The sequence below is a fragment of the Coloeus monedula genome (assembly GCF_965178545.1).
Source record: "Coloeus monedula genome assembly, chromosome: 3".
Lineage (NCBI taxonomy): Eukaryota > Metazoa > Chordata > Aves > Passeriformes > Corvidae > Coloeus > Coloeus monedula.
The window spans coordinates 1,338,834-1,358,264 of record NC_138783.1 but is presented as its reverse complement, the minus strand read 5'-3'; the positions used below and the strand labels follow the sequence as shown (position 1 = coordinate 1,358,264).

General features: G+C 45.3%; 1 protein-coding gene across 2 annotated transcripts in view; it reads right to left on the bottom strand.

Annotated features, from left to right (window-relative positions):
• Window positions 1–19,431, bottom strand: part of FAM168A (family with sequence similarity 168 member A) — a 132,751-nt gene that overhangs the window by 54,320 nt on the left and 59,000 nt on the right. For both annotated transcript variants that reach the window (XM_082277593.1, XM_082277594.1), the window contains exon 3: window positions 10,551–10,638. In XM_082277593.1, the coding sequence (XP_082133719.1) occupies window positions 10,551–10,620 (70 nt within the window). In that variant the 5' untranslated portion in view covers window positions 10,621–10,638. The remainder of the gene's footprint in view (window positions 1–10,550; window positions 10,639–19,431) is intronic.

Sequence of the window (19,431 nt, the reverse complement as noted above, 5' to 3'; positions counted from 1 at the left end):
ATCACACGAGAGAACATAATAATAATAAAAAAGAAGGGCCCCCAATACAACAAAAGCAGCAGCAAAGCGACTGCACCGAGCAGCCCTCAAGGCTGATGGAGGGATGGGTTGACCTCGGGGGCCTCTGCCTTTCCTGACTTCCAGACTTCTGTGGGGCTCATTAAAGGCTCCAAGCACAAAGCATCAAACACTTCAAGGAAAAGTTGGTCTCCATGGGAATAGAGGACAAACTAAAAATAACCGTAAGCTGGCATTTTAACAATTTTGCAGGAGATTGTCATGGCAATGAAGAGAGTTGTAACCTGTTGTCATGATAACCAAAGTTTTAAATTAATGGGAAAGCACTCCACTTCCACTTCATCTTTATTCATAACAGATCCAACATCCTCCATGGGAGAATTCCACGTTAGTGCTTCAAGGAACCAGAGAGCTTGGGAGAAGCAAGGGAGGGATAAAGGATGGTGGGGATTAAAAGAAAAATTTAAAACTCCACGGCCAAAGTGAAGCACCAACAGGAGGGAAAAGAACCCAGGGATGGAAATCCTTCCACACACGAAGGATATTGGGTAGGAATTCTTGGCTGGGAGGGTGGGCAGGCCCTGGCACAGGGTGCCCAGAGCAGCTGTGGCTGCCCCTGGATCCCTGGCAGTGTCCAAGGCCAGGCTGGACAGGGCTTGGAGCAGCCTGGGATGGTGGAAGGTGTCCCTGCCCATGGCAGGGGTGGCACTGGATGGGCTTTAAGGTCCTTTCCAACCCAAACCATTCTGGGACTTTGCAAATCAAGTCCCATCTTGACAATCTCTTCTCAAACCACAGTTCACAGCACATTAAATATCACAGAATATCCAGTTTTTCAGGACACCCAAGCTAGGGGAAAATAATCTTGATTTCCAGTCCAGAGGAGGCCAGAGGATGCTCCAGGGGCTGGAGCCAGGCTAGGAGAGCTGAGGGTGTTGGGTGTAAGTCACCAACCTGCTGCTCGTGCATTCAATGAGACCCTCATTATATTAATGGGCTCAGAGCAAACCATGCCTTGTTTGATGACAACATAATTGTTATTTTTGTGGAAAATTGCTCTGCTCACCCTGAAATTACTATGATAGTCCATTATACTACTGTTCCCTTAACTGTTTTAAGGGGAGAGAAAAACTGTTCTGGCAACAGAGTGCCTGAACAGAACACACATCTTTACACCTTCAACCCAGCACAGAATGGTCTTCACCTCAACAGAGTCCCTAATTTGAAATAAAAAGAAACTAGAAGTAAACAGAAGTTCAGAGCCTACACACATTCATCTTTTTGAATGAAATTCTTCATCGTTCAGCTGTAAAATCAAGGTTTTCCCCTCTCTGATTTCATTTACAGTCACCATGTGCTTTGCGTCTCCGGGGAATGCCATGGAATCGACCTCTTCTCCCCGGAGATGGATGCCATTGCTGCCAAACATGAGGTCTCTGATGACGAGGCACAGAAATGTCATTTTTAAGTGTAAATACATGGCAACAAATCAAGCATAAAGTGGACACTTCCTTTGCTTACTTACTAAAGAGAATTTTGTAACTATGAGCTCCGAAGTTTCTTCACCTGTTATTACTCTAGAGCTTCTTCCTTGTACTTCTCCTCCCAAACCCTCCTCTTTGCTGCTGTCAAGTCTTCTGAGAGCTCATCTTTTTGGCCCAATTTCTTCTTTATTCTTCTTGTTCCCAAAAATTATTTTGTTGACGGAGTGAAACAACTCAGACCTGCTCTTGGGAAGGGCTGCTGGGCTGACAGTTCTCTGGAAGGAGGGGCTGGGGAGCAGCTTCAGAGAGGAGCACGGCCAGCACTGGCGTGGTGGACACACGCTGCTGCTTTTCCCAGGAATACTGAAGTCCTGGCTTTCTTTCCTCAGGTCACTGCTAAGACAGGACCTCAGAAGAGGAAAGACAAGACTCTGCTGGAGCAATTCCAGAGGAGGCCCCGGAGCTGCTCCCAGGGCTGGAGCCCCTCTGCTCTGGAGCCAGGCTGGGAGAGCTGGGGGTGCTCACCCGGAGAAGAAAAGGCTCCAGGGACGCCTCAGAGCCCCTTGCAGTGCCTAAAGGGGTTCCAGGAGAGCTGGAGAGGGACTGGGGACAAGGCATGGAATGACAGGACAAGGGGAATGGCTTCCCACTGCCATAGGGCAGGCAGAGATGGGATATCGGGAAGGAATTCCTCCTGTGAGGCCCTGGCACAGGGTGCCCAGAGCAGCTGTGGCTGCCCCTGGATCCCTGGCAGTGTCCAAGGCCAGGCTGGACAGGGCTTGGAGCAGCCTGGGATAGTAGAAGGTGTCCCTGTCCATGGCAGGGGGTGGAACGTTTAAGGTCCCTTCCAACCCAAACCATCCTGGAATTCCATGATCTTCCCTATGTACCATCAGTTCATCACCAGGAGCCCAAGCCTTGCACCCTGCCACAAAACCTGATTTTTTCCCAGATGAAGGATAGCAGCTCCTTCTGGGAATTCAAAGGGCTTTCCATGACGAGCCTGTTGACAAATACATTCCTGTAAAAAGACCCGGAGATGGCAATTCCTGCAAGGAAACGAGCACTTCTCACCATCAGCAGAAACCCAGGGGTCGGGTGGGGGAAAGGAACGGTGGGGGCGAGGGGAGGGGAGGGGAGGGGAAGGGAAAAAAAGGCTGCAACACCAAAGAGTCTTTCAGGACTCATTTATTTGAGCAGTGCCAAGGCAGCTCACTGCTGCAATATTTTCTTCCTGCACTCAGAGCCAGGGCTTTGGGATCTAATAAATCATCGCTGGCCGCAGAGACATTAAAATTCTAGCCCAGTACTGCATCAGATGAAACGAGGCCGAGTGCCAGCGAGCACAGGGAGAGGGAAGGGCAGCCACACACACTTTAAAACAAGTATATGAATGCATTTGCATATAAGCAACACCTGATTTTGGCTTCACACCAGGCTAAATCTAATGAAACAGAACAGCGAAACAGATCTGCAGCTGGATGATCTTTAAGGTCCCTCCCAACCCAAACCATTCCGGGATTCTGTGATTAATAAACTCAACCGCTCCACTTCGGGAAAGCTGATCCCCATTAAATTAGAAATAAGATATTTGGTGTAAAGCACAGTAGGAAAACAGACTCAGTAATTAACAGATCTGGTACAAACCAGGGAATTATTTCTGAAGCTTATAAAAGTCTTTTCCAAATCTGGCCCAGCTCACGTTTCTGTCTGTACAAACCTCTGTGCTGGATCACATTGACTGCGCCCGGTGTGAGAAATAATTGTGCACCAGGAGGGAAGAAAAACTCAATATTTAATCTGAAAACATTTTTGCAGAAGTCAAGCCACTAAATTTTAATTTATGACCTCCAGCCTGAAAAAACATAACGAGGATCTGACCACTTATTTTTCTGTGCAAGATGGAGAAAAAAGGTGTGGGGGGGAGGAAAGGCAGCAAATATTAAGAGTTTTCAACGGATCACAAGGCAGCCTTGGAGCTTATTTGCAACCATTTAATTGAAGCACCTGGGGATTTAAGAGGTATTGAATGTGTGGGGTGCAAACATGCATGGAGAAAAACAAGCCAGGATATGAATTTGAACTGCAAGTGGCAGAAAGAAATATGCAGGAAAAGGCATTTATTTTAGACTGGGTGCAATTTTAACTCCGGCTGAGAGATTCCCCGAAATGTGGGGTGCCAGGGCCAGGAGACGTTTCCGTCCTGGTTTATGAACAACCCCCATCTCCGACTCACACAAGGACAAGTTCACCTTCCAGCTCCATGGGGTCTGTGGCAGAGGTTCCCAAAGCCCCCATCCCTGGAGGGATTTAAAAGCCACGTGGATGTGGCATTTTGGGACATGGGTCAGGGGTGGCTTTGGCAGTGCTGGGGAACATCTGGACTTGGATCACATTAAAGATCTTTTCCAACCTCAATGATTCTGTGAGGCTGAAATAGCCAATGTGATTTTGACTTCCCACACAGAGGCTCCTTGTTCAGGAGTAGAGTAAGAGGAACTCAGAGGAAAAGATATGGAAGTGAAGGGAACATGCAGAAAAAGAGGTTTTAAATGGTGGAAAACAATTGGCCATGGCAAAAACAGAGAAAAAGGAGACGGCTCGGAGACACATTAGAAATTAATAAGCCACCCAAACACAGTTTCATTCTCTGATATGCAAACACTAAGAAAGAAGACAACAAAAAACCCCTTCAGTTATCAATTTTAATACTGAATGTGTATTTAAAGGGCAAAAGCAGTGGCAATAATTCGTCTATATGCAATTTAAGACACAAATTTGGGAGGGCTCATGCTTAAAAATAAAGCTTCTCTTTTCCCCAAGTGAGTGAAGAACTTCACAAGATGTGCCTGTACTCTATAAAAGCAATTGAGACACAAGAAAATTCTCTGTTCACCTTTTATTTTCTTTAAATGGAGCACTTTTCTCTTCAAAACATGTTTCCAAGGCCATTTTTCTCCCCCACCTATGCTTTTTTGCTTCTCTGCCTCACAGTTTTTCCCTCTTCAAGCGTGGCCATTTAATCTTTTCATTTCTTTTCCACCACGAGGAAAACCAAAATCAATATTGCAGCCAAGAAATAAGGCAGAAATAAACCAGTTGCATGGACTGACCCGAGCCCGGAGGAGGAGAAGGCCCACAATGAGGTCATTTGGGAAAACAGAACATGAGTTTTGTTTGCTTTTAAGATCCGAGACTATTCAGTTTCTTTACAACACAGGGAAACTCAAAAGCCTGTAAAACCTTCTCCAAACAGTTACAAAACAAGGGGTGAGGGATGTTTCCCAAAGTTTCTATTAACTCCTTGGAAGGATGGACCAACCTCCAAACAAGCTGAGTGGATGTCATGGATTATTTTAGCACCACAGTCATTAAGGATGGAAAAGCCCTCCAAGACCATCGAGTCCAATTGTTCCCCAGCACTGCCAAGGCCACCACTGCCCCACGTCCCCAAGTGCCCCATCCACACAGCTTTGGAACAACTCCAGGGACGATGATTCCACCATTGCCCTGAGCAACCTCTGCCACTCACAAACATCCTTAATCTGACCCAAACCCCCTCTGCTTTCTTCTCCCCAAACAAAAAACTACTCCTCCCTCCTTCCCTTAGTGGTTTTACGCTTTCTACAACCTCAAGAAAGTGCCTGAGTTAATTCATTACGAAGATGGCCATTTATCCTTCGCTGATCTCAGTGCTGAAACTCAGCAGCTTCCAACACTGAGGAATGCAGCAAGTTGTTTGGAAGTATTCCCGTACAAAAATCACGCATTTAAACATAAAAACAACGAGAGTCTACACAAGTCACAGCTCATTCTTCTCCCAGTCAAGTAGGATTTTCCTGTCTGCTCTATACACACCAATTAATAAACATGAAGAAACGCCAGAGGAAAAATATTCACTGTATCCACTTCATACATTTTTAATCACTCTGAAATCAATTCAACACCCTGAACACGGTTTAGAATTCCTGTTTTACAGACCCGGTAAGCGATGGATCGCCTAATTAAATCCAGGAGTGGCATTTCCCAATCAATGGAAGGGGCTGACATGCATGCACATCCTAGAGCAGAAGGAAAAGTAAGGTGACAGCACCTCTACCCTGCCATTTGCCTCGTGTTCCTCAGTGCTCCTCATGAAAATGCTGAGGAATTCCAAAAGAAAGGGCAAAAATATAAAGTTTGTCCTCTTTGACAGAGGAGTTGTGAAAGAACTTGGTTTGTGAGGCCAAAGAGCTGATCTGCCATCAAAGGCCCAGCATTTTCGAGAATAATACAGCCAAATTACAATTGTAAGTTAATAAGGAAGGCTGAAATCATGCCTAGAATTATCTTTGTCCCACAAGACATATGCAAAGGAGGATTAAAAGCTGACAGCAGAAGTTCTATCGGAACATCCTTCCATCTTCTACAACATCAAAGGCCACTGACTCTCAACATTCCAATAAATGAAAGGAACAGTCAGGAGTAAATGAGGTCACTCCTCATATGTGCAGTTGTGTCTGAGGTTCAACACTGAATACAAATGACAGGGATTAGGACAGGGACACACGTGAGAATCCTTCACCTCCTGTCCTGCCAACAAAACCAACGGCTGGAGGGTGCAGATTCCCTCTGTTCATCATCATGTCCAAACAAATGTTGTGGTTTCACCTCGGGGAAGCAAAAATGACAAAACCTGGGAATTTTTAAATTGGGAGTGCTGCAAACAGCCCGACTCAGGGATGTGTCTTGCTCTTCAGGAGCATGCAGGGGTCCTGTGCAGGGAAAGTCCCTCTGCTCTGGAGCCAAGCTGGGGGTGCTCACCTGGAGAGGAGAAGGCTCCGAGGACCCATCAGAGCTCTTTTGAGGGCCTAAAGGGGCTCCAGGGGAGCTGGAGAGGGACATAGGACAAGGGATGGAGGGACGGGACACAGGGAATGGCTTCCCACTGCTAGAGGGCAGGGGTAGATGGGATATTGGGAAAGAATTGTTCCCTGGGAGGGTGGGCAGGCCCTGGCACAGGCTGCCCAGAGCAGCTGTGGCTGTCCCTGGATCCCTGGCAGTGTCCAAGGCCAGGCTGGATGGGGCTCAGAGCACCCTGGGATAGTGGAAGTTGTCCCTGCCCATGGCTGGGGATTGGAATGAGATGTTCTTCAAGGTCCCTTCCAGAAACCAGTCCAGGATTCTGTGAGCATCTCTTCCGCGCCGCAGCATGACCCGAGAAATGCCGTGTGCTGGAGCGATGTGACACAAAGCCCTTGGAGATTTCCCAACCAGCTCTGCATCTTTGGGCCCTTGGATTTTATTACCATTTATTATTTAGGAATAACTCCGCCGACCACAGAGTCAGCCTAGCGGAGGTTCATGAATCACAGCATCTTATCAGCATATTAATCAGCTCCTGGGAGGGAGAGGGAAAATGGTGTGAGCTATCACAAACACTTTATAGCTTCACGCTTGAAGTCAAACAAGCTCCAGGAGAGACTGATTCTTCACCCCTGATTCCACACCAATGGGCTAATCTATTTACTGCAGCGCTGGTGCCTTCCTGGAGTGGGTGCAAGGAAATGGGAAGGGTAATGTGCCAAAGGAAAACCAGGTGGCTGAGCAGCTCCCATTTGGGGCAGGTAAAGTGAATTCTACTAAGAATAAAAAAAGCAAATGGGAGGCCTTAAATACATTTTAAAATTAGCCTCAACTAAACCAACAGCTTACATGAAGATCCAACTTAATTACAGTCTGGTTTAATTAAATAGTAAACAACACCGAAACACTGCTGCTGACGGTCCAAAATCCATGGAATTAGCGGAGTGGAAGCTGTCACCAGCCGGGCATGAGGAGCCAGGACTTGGAGCACAAACCTGGCATTGTGCAGATGTAGCTCTGTGTGCAGCTGGAATATTCTCCCCATGTCACCTTCCCTCAGCTCAACAGCTGCTCATCCAGCAGCAAGGAACACTGCCAGCAGAAGTTATTCTCCTCCTCTTTCAGTTTCCGATGGAAAATGGGAAGGAGGGTGCAATTCAACAGATCTGGGAGTTCTAAGGACCCCAAAAATGAGACACAGGAGAAGCCACCAGTGCTTAATAAATCCCTTAGGCCAAATGCAGGGATTGTTTTCATAAACATTGCTCTTATGAATTGAACAATTCTGATTTTATCTCACCAAGTAACTGTATTTTAAAACTTCCTTTTTTAAACTTAATTATTATTTTCCATAAAAATCCAGCTAATCCAGACCACACCTGAGAAATGATTTAGGAAATAACTGTCCTTCACACTTCCATTAAGGAAGATCAAAATGGAAAAATGAAGAATCTGAATAAACGGATGGTTCATCAAGTACTTGAGTATGTGCCAAGGATTTCCCATTCTCCCTAACACAAGGATTTCCTATTTTCCCTAACAGCCAATCTGGCAGAAAAAATTGGATTATTTATTTTGCAATGGACCTCTCTCCCTGCTCCACCAGAAAACAACATAGAAATGAGAATGAGAAGAAAATCAGATTAAAACTCATTATTTCAGCCTGAAACTACCAAATAAATAAAAATAATAAACCAAGTATTAAGTAGTATAAAGCATTCACATTTAGCACAAAAACCCCCCACAAAAGCATAGAATTCAATCTGCCAGTATCCTGGTTACCATCCCTGCTTTCTTTCTGCCTCTATCCCACCTGAGTTTTATTCCACAGCTCTTTTCATAGCTGCTGAGACCACCCTCAAGAGTTGCCTGTCTTTTCTCTACAGAGGATAAAATTTAAATTTTCTCCTCCTCCTTTGCTACAGAACTTTGGGTCTTTTATTACATATTCAAACAAAGTCAGATTTAAAGGGGTTTGTAATACTATTTGCCCAGGAAAAAAACCCTCTTCTGTTAAACACTTTTTAACTTCTATTTTGGAACTCCACTGTAAGAGTTCAGCCCACTGACTCCTTACCTTCCACCTGGGCAATGGAAGAATCCAGCAGGAATATTCCTGCTGTGCTGTCCGACACTTATTTCTTTGTTTCACCACTGACATAACTGAGGACCTTGTTTTAATTTTTTCACTCTGAACTGCCTCCAGCTTTTTCCTCCAACAGTATCCTGCACATCCACCATTGCTTTCTGTGCATTTACCACAAATTCTGGAAGACAAACGCCTGAAGGACAGTTTGGGATGAAACCGGTCTCTGGGGGCCACCTCGTCATGATCCCTGCATGGATCAGAACTGGCACAAGCTGGCCAAGTCAAATTTTACAGAGTTAAGTGCACAGTAGAAACTTCACAGTGATCAACCAGCAGGTTATTTTAGAAGACAGCATCCCATTAATGTTGGCACTTGACTTATTCCAAATGGAGTTCTGCAGAATTCACGCGTTCAAGCCCAGGTTGGATGGGGCTTGGAGCAACCTGGTCCGTGGAAGGCGTCCCTGCCCATTGCAGAGGGTGGAATCAGATGAGATTCAAGGTCCCTTCCCACCTAAACCATTCTGGAATTCCATGAATTCTTTCATCTAAAGTAGATTTCCCCCTCTAAAATTCTTCTAGAAAGGTCAAGGTCCAAATTCTGACCAATCTGCACTTCAATATTTAAATAAAATTGTCTTATCAAGTGCCAGAAAGCAGCTTCTAAGACACCCAGGACTGTATGAAAGCAGATCCAGAAATGTACACTGAATGGATATTAAGGCGGAGCTTTAAGCACATGCCAAAAAAAATCAAAGTAAAGTGGGAGAGAAGTAGCCTCTTGTGCTGGAAAGCCACAAAATTCCTGTTATTTGCAGAGCAGGAAAATAACTGTGCACTTATGAGCTCATTCTATCACCCAAGCGCTGCTGGAGTCCACAGTCCTCTCACAATGGGGAGATTTTTGAAGAGACTGTTTCACAGAGATTGTTTTTTTTTCAAGCCTCTTGTGCTTTCACTGTGAGACCAAAGTTCCCCCAAGCCACAGTATCTCCAACAAAGCAGCTGCATAAATTGGAATGGGAAAGAGAAAGGATGAATAAAAATGGGGCAAAACGCCTTTGAGGAACTCTCTGCTCTGCAGAGTCTCAGACAAGGCTCCTCACAGCCCCACTGATCCACCAGCTGGAAGAGCTGCCAAACTCAACCAGAATATTCCATGCACAAAGGAGCTGAGAGTATTTGATGCTCATTCCCATTTGCTGGTGACCACCCTCCTCCACAAAAGCACATTCCCAAGTAATTCCACACGTTAGGTGAAAGTCAACACATCCAACCAGTAATGCAAATAGAAAGCAGGAAGCCCTAACACAACATGATACCCAATAGCTGATTACATTCCCCAAAATGGCATAAAAAGAAGTTTTCCAGGGCTGATTTTGTAAGGGGGTTACAAGATCAAAACAACTCGAGGTGAATGTAATCCACAGGGAAAACCAGATACACCTGAACTGGGATTTTCTTTTTCCAAAGCACCATTTCTCTCCCAGCTGAATTCTTTCCATATCAGTACACTTTAGTTCCCCACCAGTTACATAATTATGGTAAAAACATCTTTCAAGGCCTTTTTGGAGTGTTAAGGAGGACATTTTTAGACAGGTCAGTTCTAAAGAAGGTTTCAAATGGACATCAGACTTGCTCTTCAGCTTAAGATTAACTCAACCAAAGCACAACTTGAAATAAAAAAAAAAATCACTCAATAATGTAGCTTAAGTCACCACCTATCACAATAACTGGATGCTCTCCAGCCAAGGGGCTCTTGGCTGTGGGATGTTCATTTCCACAGCTGGATTATTCCAGCACATGCCTCCAAGTCACTCAGTGCAGCTCCAGAGGGGAGCCTTCCCACTGACTGTCCCAGCACCTTCTTGCATGTTTTGTTAATCTAAAGAAAACCCCTTTGGATCTTTTTCCTTAGGATTTCCAGGGCATCCTTCTGCATGAATTCAGGCCCAGCTCTTCTCACCACCCTCGCTGTGCTGGCTTTGCCGAAGGGTTTTTGCCATGAGTCACATTCCCATCCGGTTCCCTGATGTGAAATCTTTCTCCCTCATTAAGGGATTAACCACCACCACACACAGACATCCAGGAAAAGCCACCAACCCCTGTCCTACCTGTATAGGCCATGTTCTTCGGGTTTCCATAGGGAGCCCCAGGTTGGACGGGGCTGTAAACAGGATTCATGGTGGAAGATCGGGAACTCTGAGGACAAAAGAAAAGCAGAGTTGAGACGGTTGCCTTACGTTGGCTCCCGAGCCGCCACCTGTGCAGAGTCCTGATAGCATCACCCTGTTAGAATTCCAGACACAGAGAGCTGTGAAGGAAGGGATTTACAACCAGACATTACAACCAGATAGCATATTTAATAATTCAAGTTTTGGATCTCTCCGTTAATTCCCACAACTTCTCCGGTGCTGCATATTCTGCCTACAAATGTACCCGGAGCAGATTCATCTTCCACATCCCTGCTCCAGGGCAGCTCAGGATTCATGACCTCACTTCCAGCTTGCAATGAACTAAGAGGAGGAGGCACAAAGTCAGGCAAGGAATTCTCCCCCTTGGAAGAGCGAACAGTTCTTGGGTGATAAAACCAAGCCCGCTGAAGACCTGACCTTTCCAAAAGCAGCAGATAAAAGGCCATTTGCCGCTGGCGAGATGGAGAAGGGCAAGTATTGGTGAGCTTTCAGCGTGAGCTGACTGTGAAAACCTGGAGGCCAAGGCTTGGATCCTGTGTGGGGCTGGGCAGGGCCACCCCCACAACCCACCCGTGTCCCGCAGGGAATCTCGGTCACAGAGCTTACGTGAGCAAGGGGATTTCGACAGCCCTTGTGCTCCTCTCTCCAATAAAGATGATGAAGCCGAGTCAGCCTCTTGCGGGTTTTATTAAGAGGAAAGCAAGTAACTTGGGAATTTGTGTCTCCTAACTGTCAGTTAAGCAACTGGCTCACTTAATTATCTTAATGAAGCACATTCTCAATTCTGATTAATGGGAAAATCAGTCATTAAGCTTTATTAGGCGACACATTTGTCTCCACAGTTATCCAGTGGTAATTTCACACCAGAACCAAGCCCATCTTGCTTCAAAATCTGGGGGTTTTGTTAAAATGTGTTATTTTACAGTTCATAAATAACAGCATTCTCTCCAAACAAGTCCCTCATGATGGACACACAATTTGTTAGATCATTAACTCCTTTCGTTTTACCTTTGGAGAGTAAACAAGTCAAACATTAAATGTTAGCACCGATTGACTTGACAACAATTAGTGCTTAATTAATTAGCTGTCCCTCCACCCCCAAGTTAGCACAGAAGGAGCTGTTCCCAAAGCAAAGGAAATCACGGTTATAAAGCAAGTGGGAGGAGAAGGCTACAGGGAGACACGGAATTCCATCAGTGGCTTCACTGACACACAGCAGAGCATTAAGAAGATCTTTAGGAAAATCAGTGTAAGACCAGGCTGTCCAGAGCAGCTGTGGCTGCCCCATCCCTGGAACTGCCCAAGGCCAGGTTTGATGGGACTTGGAAAATCCTGATCTAGTAGAAGGTGTCCCTACCCATGGCAGGGGTGGGACTGGATGAGATTTAAGGTCCCTTCCAACCCAAATAATTCCATGATTTTATGAAATAAAATTTAGGAGGGTCACTCTTCACCTTTCTGTTGTTCCTCCCCAGAAACCACCCAGTGACAGCTGGACCTACTCCCAGCAGGGCTGGAGTCACAGCTGCTTTTCTAAAGTGCCTTTTCAATGCCAGCATCATTTCATTTGTACTCTTGTGTGTGTAAAGAGTACAAAAAACCACATAGTTTTGGAAAAAAAAAAGACTGTGTATGTGTGGCTTGCATTAGGTGTTGTACCAAATGGTAAAAGCAAAACACTCTTATTGAGAAGGATGAAAGAAAATGCTTTTTATCCCAGATGAAAAGGTTGCAGTCATGGTGGGGGCTTGAGAGCTTGTGAGGAAGAGGTTTGTGCTTCCTCCCTGCTTTGTATGCAGGGTGCGATTTCCAGACAGCAGGAAAGAGCCCCTGCAAATGGCACTTGGGAGGGATGATTTTCTCTCCCATTCTGCAAGACAATGCCATCCAAAAATACATTTGAAATTCATTGCAGGCACCATGTTGTGGCATTGAAACAGCTACACTGAAATGGGAATAAAACAGGATTAGCGAAATTAAACCTCCTGCACCGCCAGAACCTGCAGCATTTACTTGTGGCCATGAATACCCAACAAAAAGAGTACTAAAAATTAATTATAAACAGACAAACACCAGTGTTGCTCTATTGCAGGAGCTTCCAGTGCTTCCTAATCTCTGAGACAGCGACACTCAGTTGCTCTGAGAGACTCCAGCAAGGAGTAACTCCAGCAGGAATGCCATGGGAATAAGCTCCTAGCAAACAGTCTCAGGATACTTGGTGGCTGTAACCTGGTTACGTTTTCATCTATTTTACCCTTCCTGTGAAAGTGCAGGACACACTCCAGTCACATGAGGGAACTGCTCCACGTGAAGGGCAAACAGAGCCACAAGAGAGGTCAGGAATGGCGCTGAGACTGCACCGGCACCGGGACAATGCGCCCAGGAAAACACGCCTGTGCCGGGGATTTTCCAGGCAGCAGGGAATGGAAGTGTCTGTGCTGGGAATGCTGAGCTTGAACTTGGTGTGCTGTGAAGTGGTTGCAGTGCTACTCTGGGATGGTTTTCACTCAGAGCAGAGTTGGGATTCATGCTCTGGAATTGCGCTCTCCCGATGCTGCCAAGCACGGGGACAACAGGAAACGGCGTCCAGCTGCAGCACGGAACGTTTGGGTTGGCTATTGGGGAAATGTCTTCACTGAAAGCGTGGTCAGGCATTGGAACAGGCTGCCCTGGGCAGGGGTGGAGTCCCCAAGCCTGGAGGGATTTAAAAGCCACGTGGATGTGGCACTTGGGGACATGGAGCAGTGTGGCCTTGGCAGTGCTGGGGAATGGTTGGATTTCACGACCTTGGAGGGCTTCTCCAACCTGAATGATTCTGTGATTCAATCAGTGCGTCCCCAACCCCTGGGAATCAGGAATCGCCACGTCTCCAAAGTCCTACAGACACAGGACACTGGGAACATCTCATCCTGTTGTTTTCCTCCGTCACTGGTTTACTGTGTGCTTTGGGAAACACCACGCCCAGATCCCCCCATCCCCATAGAGGGGTTTGCAACCCCCATCATTATGGTTGGAAAAGATTTCCAAGATCATAAAATCTAACCTCTGACCGAACATAAAATCTAAAAGAACAAAGCAGGCATGGAAAATCCAGGAAGGTAACAAAGTTATTATCAGTATCTTTTCAGAATAAAGGGATGAAATCTTAACAAACAGAGAAATAAATATATTTTACAGGGCTTTTAAAACAGTGACATGGACAGGTGAGTCTTCCAGGCTCTCCAAAAATTAAATAGTAGCTCTGAACTTGACAAGAAAAGAGTAAACAATGGAAATGGGAGCTGTTCTGAACGACAGACATTTCTCCCTTTTCTTTCAAGTCAGTCCTTGTGTCAGGGTGATTTTCCCTTTAAACTCCCTTTGCCTTGTTTTTTGTGGCACTGGGATGCAATGGCTTTTGAGAGACCCATTCCTTACACTCTGGAAAGAGGGTGGTATTTCCTCTGTGCCAAAAGTCATTTATTTCACATCAGGTAGCACAGAAACAACATGAGAGAGGGCGAACAAAGAAAAGAGATACGTTTCTTCCTTGATCTGCACATCACCTCTTTAAATGAATTTTATACAAATTGCATGCTAATAATATTCAGCCAAAGTCTCCTTGAACATGAAAAGGACTCCTGACCTTATACTCCATGCAAATTCCACTAATTTTCTGACAATTTTTCACTTAAGTCGTTTGAAGTTTGACCCTCACTTGGGATCCGCCAAACAATAATTAAATTACCTTCCAATTCATCTGCTAAAGGTTAATGTAGGCAAGTTACAAGGATATATCCCACCTTTCCCCAAAAAAGTCTGGGACAGCACACACAAGCTTGGAGATTTGTTTCCATAGCGAGCAGCTTCTTCTTTCATTTATTCTCTTTTCAGCAACACCTTAACTAAGAGTTGATTGAGCATTTCTCACGTGAAACAAAATATTGAACCTGTTACAGAAATGTAACAGGTTTTTATAGAAGGTGAACACATCAGGCTGACACATGGAAACCCAGACTGGTTTGAGTGGGAAGGACCTTAAAAATCATCCAGCTCCAACCCCTGCCATGGGCAGGGACACCGTCCACTATCCCAGGTTGCCTTCTCTTCTCCAGGTGAACACTCCCAGCTCTGCCAGATGATGTCAACCTCCCCAGTGGAGGGAAAGAACTAAACCCCACGGAAATGCCTTGGAGTGAAGGATTTCTCTACAGCACTTCACCTTCCTCATCTCAAAAACCAGCAAAGGGAAACAAAGCTAATCCTGAAAACCTACAGTCCTACAGCATCTTCCATCAGATCCACCTCCAAACCAGGACAGGAGCACTCAGCTCTTCACTGAGGAGACACAGGAGAGTGTCCTGGGAGACAAAACCCTAAGGAGCCACATTTGCATCACCTACTGCCTCCTCTGAGATAAAGAATTAAATAACCCGCACACTTCCAACTGAGAAAAGCCTGACATCTCTAACAGCAACAAGCCCTTTTGTCTTCATTGTATGAAAAACGAAATGGATGATTTATAAGCACAAAGCAGCTCTTGACTTTGGAATTTGCTGACCTCACACTGCCCAAAACATAAATGCTGAGGCAAGAAAAATCTCAACCTTTCGTTTGCTGAAGTTTACGATCTGCTTAAAAGCCAGAGGATCAAAAAATGATAATTCAGTTATTAATTCAATTTAATAGGCTAGACTCCATACTGAAATACAGTAAAGGAAATCTCTGTCCTCCCTGGAAAGGACTAGGAAGATGGGGTCACTTGTTGCACAGGTGAACCTGAACGTGGGTGACAAAATATCTGGACATTGTGTTTGCCTATTTGAATTAGGCAGAGCTTACCCAAACACCCCTTTGAGCCTAAATAAGTGAGAAGTGATTGGATCATAGACTCACAGACTGGTCTGGGTTGGGAGGGACCGTAAAGCTCATGCACTTCCAACCCCCTGCCATGGGCAGAGACACCTTCCACCAGACCACGTTTTTCCAAGCTCTGCTCAATCTGGCCTTGAACCAGTTCCCTCAAAAGAAATTTCAGAATGAGAAAAACCAAAAGATTCTGGCACAGCTGGGGTTATATTAACTTGTTTCCAGAGACGAAAATGTCTTAATGCAGATGAATTCTGTGCTGCAAATTCCCAGCTTTTTATCTGCAAGTCTGATGGGTTTCACCAGCAGGTAACCAATAAATACATGTATTTTTTAAAAGATCTAACATATCTGCCCCAGTGTGTCCCAAACCATTCTCAGCAGTTCTCAAACGACTTCCTTGATATATTCCTATTAATTTCTCTAACTTGAGGCCTTGCTGACTTCCCCATTGGAGATGAACCCTGCTGTACTCTTGTACTCGGTGCTCTCCAACTGAGCCACGGCCTCCTCCAGCTGATGATCTCCATTCTTTTATCCTCCCTATCCTACTTCATTATGTTCTGCTGAAAAGACTTCTTGGAATACGCAGCTTGAAGACACTTCTCTCTGCTCCTTTCTTTCTACAAGCACTGCTTTGGGAGATTTGGGTTGGCCATCAGGAAAAGACTGGATTATAAACATCTATCCCACAACATCACCCAATCCCTACAAAAAAACAAACAAAATATACTTAGTTTTCTTTATTATCTGAGCCTTCTTGAGCTGCTTTAGACCTTTCTCCCAGTCAACCATTGCTCCTCCTAAGAGAAGCTGCACTGTAGGAGTCAGACAGAACAACCAGATACAAAAGTAATATCCATAAAAAGACAATTTATGACACTAATAAATATAATCTTCCCCTCTTCCAAGCACTTTAAAAATATGAAATAATTGATCACCTCTTTGGCTTTGTTTTACAGATGCAGAGAAGATGCAGAAGAGGAATGGGCTCAAGGATGAGCTCCCAGGAAGCACTGGAATAGGTGGAATAACCATCCCTGGAAGTGCTCAGGGAACACGGGTCAGTGGTGGACTTGGCAGTGCTGGGTTCACAGCTGGACTCAGTGGTCTCAGAGGACTTTTCCAACCTAAATGATTCCATGACTCTAAGGTAAACCAGACCATACTGACAGGACCAAGATTCAGGTGTAATACATATTTTCCATCACATTATCCTCAAACAAGCTTTAATTTATGTTTTGCTCCAAAATTTCCAACCACTACCACTAAATACTCTCCCTCCATTTTTATAATTACTCCCCCCAAAATGGGAGAATCCCTTTGCAGCCAAATATTGAAAACATCACTCCTTCCCACAGATTGCAGCAGGATAAAGATCTAAATTTGTATGGGAGTCCATCACACCATACAAAGTCAGCACATCAGCAATACAAGATTCCTGGAATTAAAATCAGATGAGGGCAGAGATGTCCTTTTAATGCCAGATGGGTCTGGCTTCCCTGGGCTTTATTTGGTCAAATCCACTGTGCTGCAGGTTTTGGCTGTAATTTGTCACTTCCAGCCATGGCTGTTCCTCATTGTTCTCTAACAATCTTCTCCCAGGTTCTGTTTTCTGGTCATTTCTGGGATTTCTTCTCCGGTCAAGACTGGAAACCCAAGGCAGGGTTGAGGAGCAGCTCCAGCCCCACTTGCCCATCAGGCAGCACAGCAAATCTCTCCCTGTCCTCTTCTCTTCCTTTGCTCACGTTGACGGATGGACGCAGATGGGGTTTAGAGACTGGGAAACAGGAAGATGAACAGTGCAAACGGAGGGGATCAATCCTCCCTAATAGTCCCTTCTTCCTTAAATATTTTGGAATCTTTGTTCTGAAACAAAGCAGTACCAGGGAAGATGAAGGAGGGCCCCGGCTAAATCTGTCAGCAGAAAGGGAGCTTTGGCAAGAAGTTTGTTTATCATCGTCTTTTTGTAATTTCGTGTTGGCAAGAGGCACTGTGTTAACGAGCCCAGGAGCCTGAAAGTCTTTCCCATCCATAGGACAGGCAGACGCTGGCATTCCCTCACTCCATTTGGAAACCAAGCTGCATGGAAGGAGAAAAACAGACTCCAGATTTATGCTGGGCTTGATGTACCCCGTGCTATTAAGGACCACCAAAATCCAGAAAATATATGGGGCAACTCGGTACCACTTGAAAAATAAGCAAAAGAAGTTGCTGACTTTTTGGGGGAAAGTTGCCAAGTGATGAATAAACAGAACTCAAATTAAGAAATTAAGACATTCACAACAATCACAGGCAGAGCTCAGGCAGGGGTTTAACTTCCTAAGGAAATATGGGATAGCACAGGCTTAAAAAAAAATAGGGATGTGCACCCAAAGGCACTGGTGTTGCAATTATTAATGCAGGCCTTCAAAATAAAGATTGCTCAAACTGAAAATATGAAATTAAATAGTTAGTTTAGATGTTAAAGACTCACTTCATCACTTCCAGCTCTCAAAGACTGAAGTGGAGTGGGAGATCAGGTGTTTTACAGCTCGGTGCCCACAACAGCTTGGCACCATTTTTCTGAAGGTTAAGCAGTGCTGGTGAGGATCACTGCCTGGTCACCAAATCCCAAATCCAAGGGTCTCCATGACCAACCTGTGCAGTGCTCCTGGGCAGAAGAGCCATCTTTCAGCATCCTTCTCCCTGCCAGGAATGCTTACATCCTTCCAGGCCAGGCTGGAGGGGGCTCGGAGCAGCCTTCGCCACTGGAAGGTGTCCTGCTCATGGCAGGGGTGGCACTGGATGAGCTTTAAGATCCCTTCCAACCCAAACCAGTCTGGGATTCCATGATTCTGCACCTATGCCCTACTGCTCTGGTATTTCTCCAACTCACATCCTATTGGAATTCTGTCCTACTTGGCATTTTGTTCATAGACTCTGAGCCTAATCCTGCAGAAATAAGCAGTAAAACAACACATAACCAGCACAACAGAAAGAAAGCTTGCACAGATGACCCTGACAGAAATCTTTAAACAAAGGCAATGGATGTCTCTAAAGCTGTCCAAGGCCTCAAACACAAGTCGAACATTCCATACAGGAATTACCAGAGGTTAGTGGCAGGCACTTTGTTAGAGACAGGAGCCAATAATCAGGGCATGTATGGCATGATCCTCTAACACATGCAATATGCACTCAATTAGCATATTCATTTCATAACCACTGTTAAAGCCAAGAATTTTCCAGCCTGCCATTACAGAGGATTTTGCAGTGCTTTTATTCACCTACACACTCGTTCAGCTTTCCAGTGAATACACCCAGCCCAGGAGGCCAAAACCAGGACTGCTTTTGCAGCAATACAAAGGAAAGGGCTGAAAGGCCACCGCGAGTCAACAATTAACACTTTTCACAGATTTCTGGACATTCCTTCCCAAACTAAAGAATGGGAAGAGAAGTTTGAAGGAGCTTACAGCTTGCAGTTTATATCAGGAAAAAAAGAACTGCTAAATCCCTAACCTATGATGGCTGGAAAACCCGGCTTTGCTTCCTTGTTTTCCATCAGGGGGATAAGACTGGTTTGGGGAATGAATGGCACAGCAGAAATTGCAGAGCAGCCATTCCTTTCTTCCTTACAATAACAGTGAATGCTGACAGCATAAAAACAGTTTTAAAAGTCCTGGGAGTCTCTCGGAAATGTTTGAAAAGAAAAGCTTAGTCTGAAGCAGCCAAGCAAGTATTGGCCTTCCCACGTGAACATTTGTACTCATCTCAATTTGATTCCTCCTGGCTGCAAGGTCAAGGAGCCAAGGAGCCACTTGAACAACCAGGGCTTCAGCATCCGTGTGTAGGTTAAACAATCACAAAATCATGGAATGGTTTGGGCTGGGAGGAACCTTGAAACCATCCAGTTCCAGCCCCTGCCACAGGCAGGGACACCTTCCACTGTCCCAGGCTGCTCCCAGCCCCAACG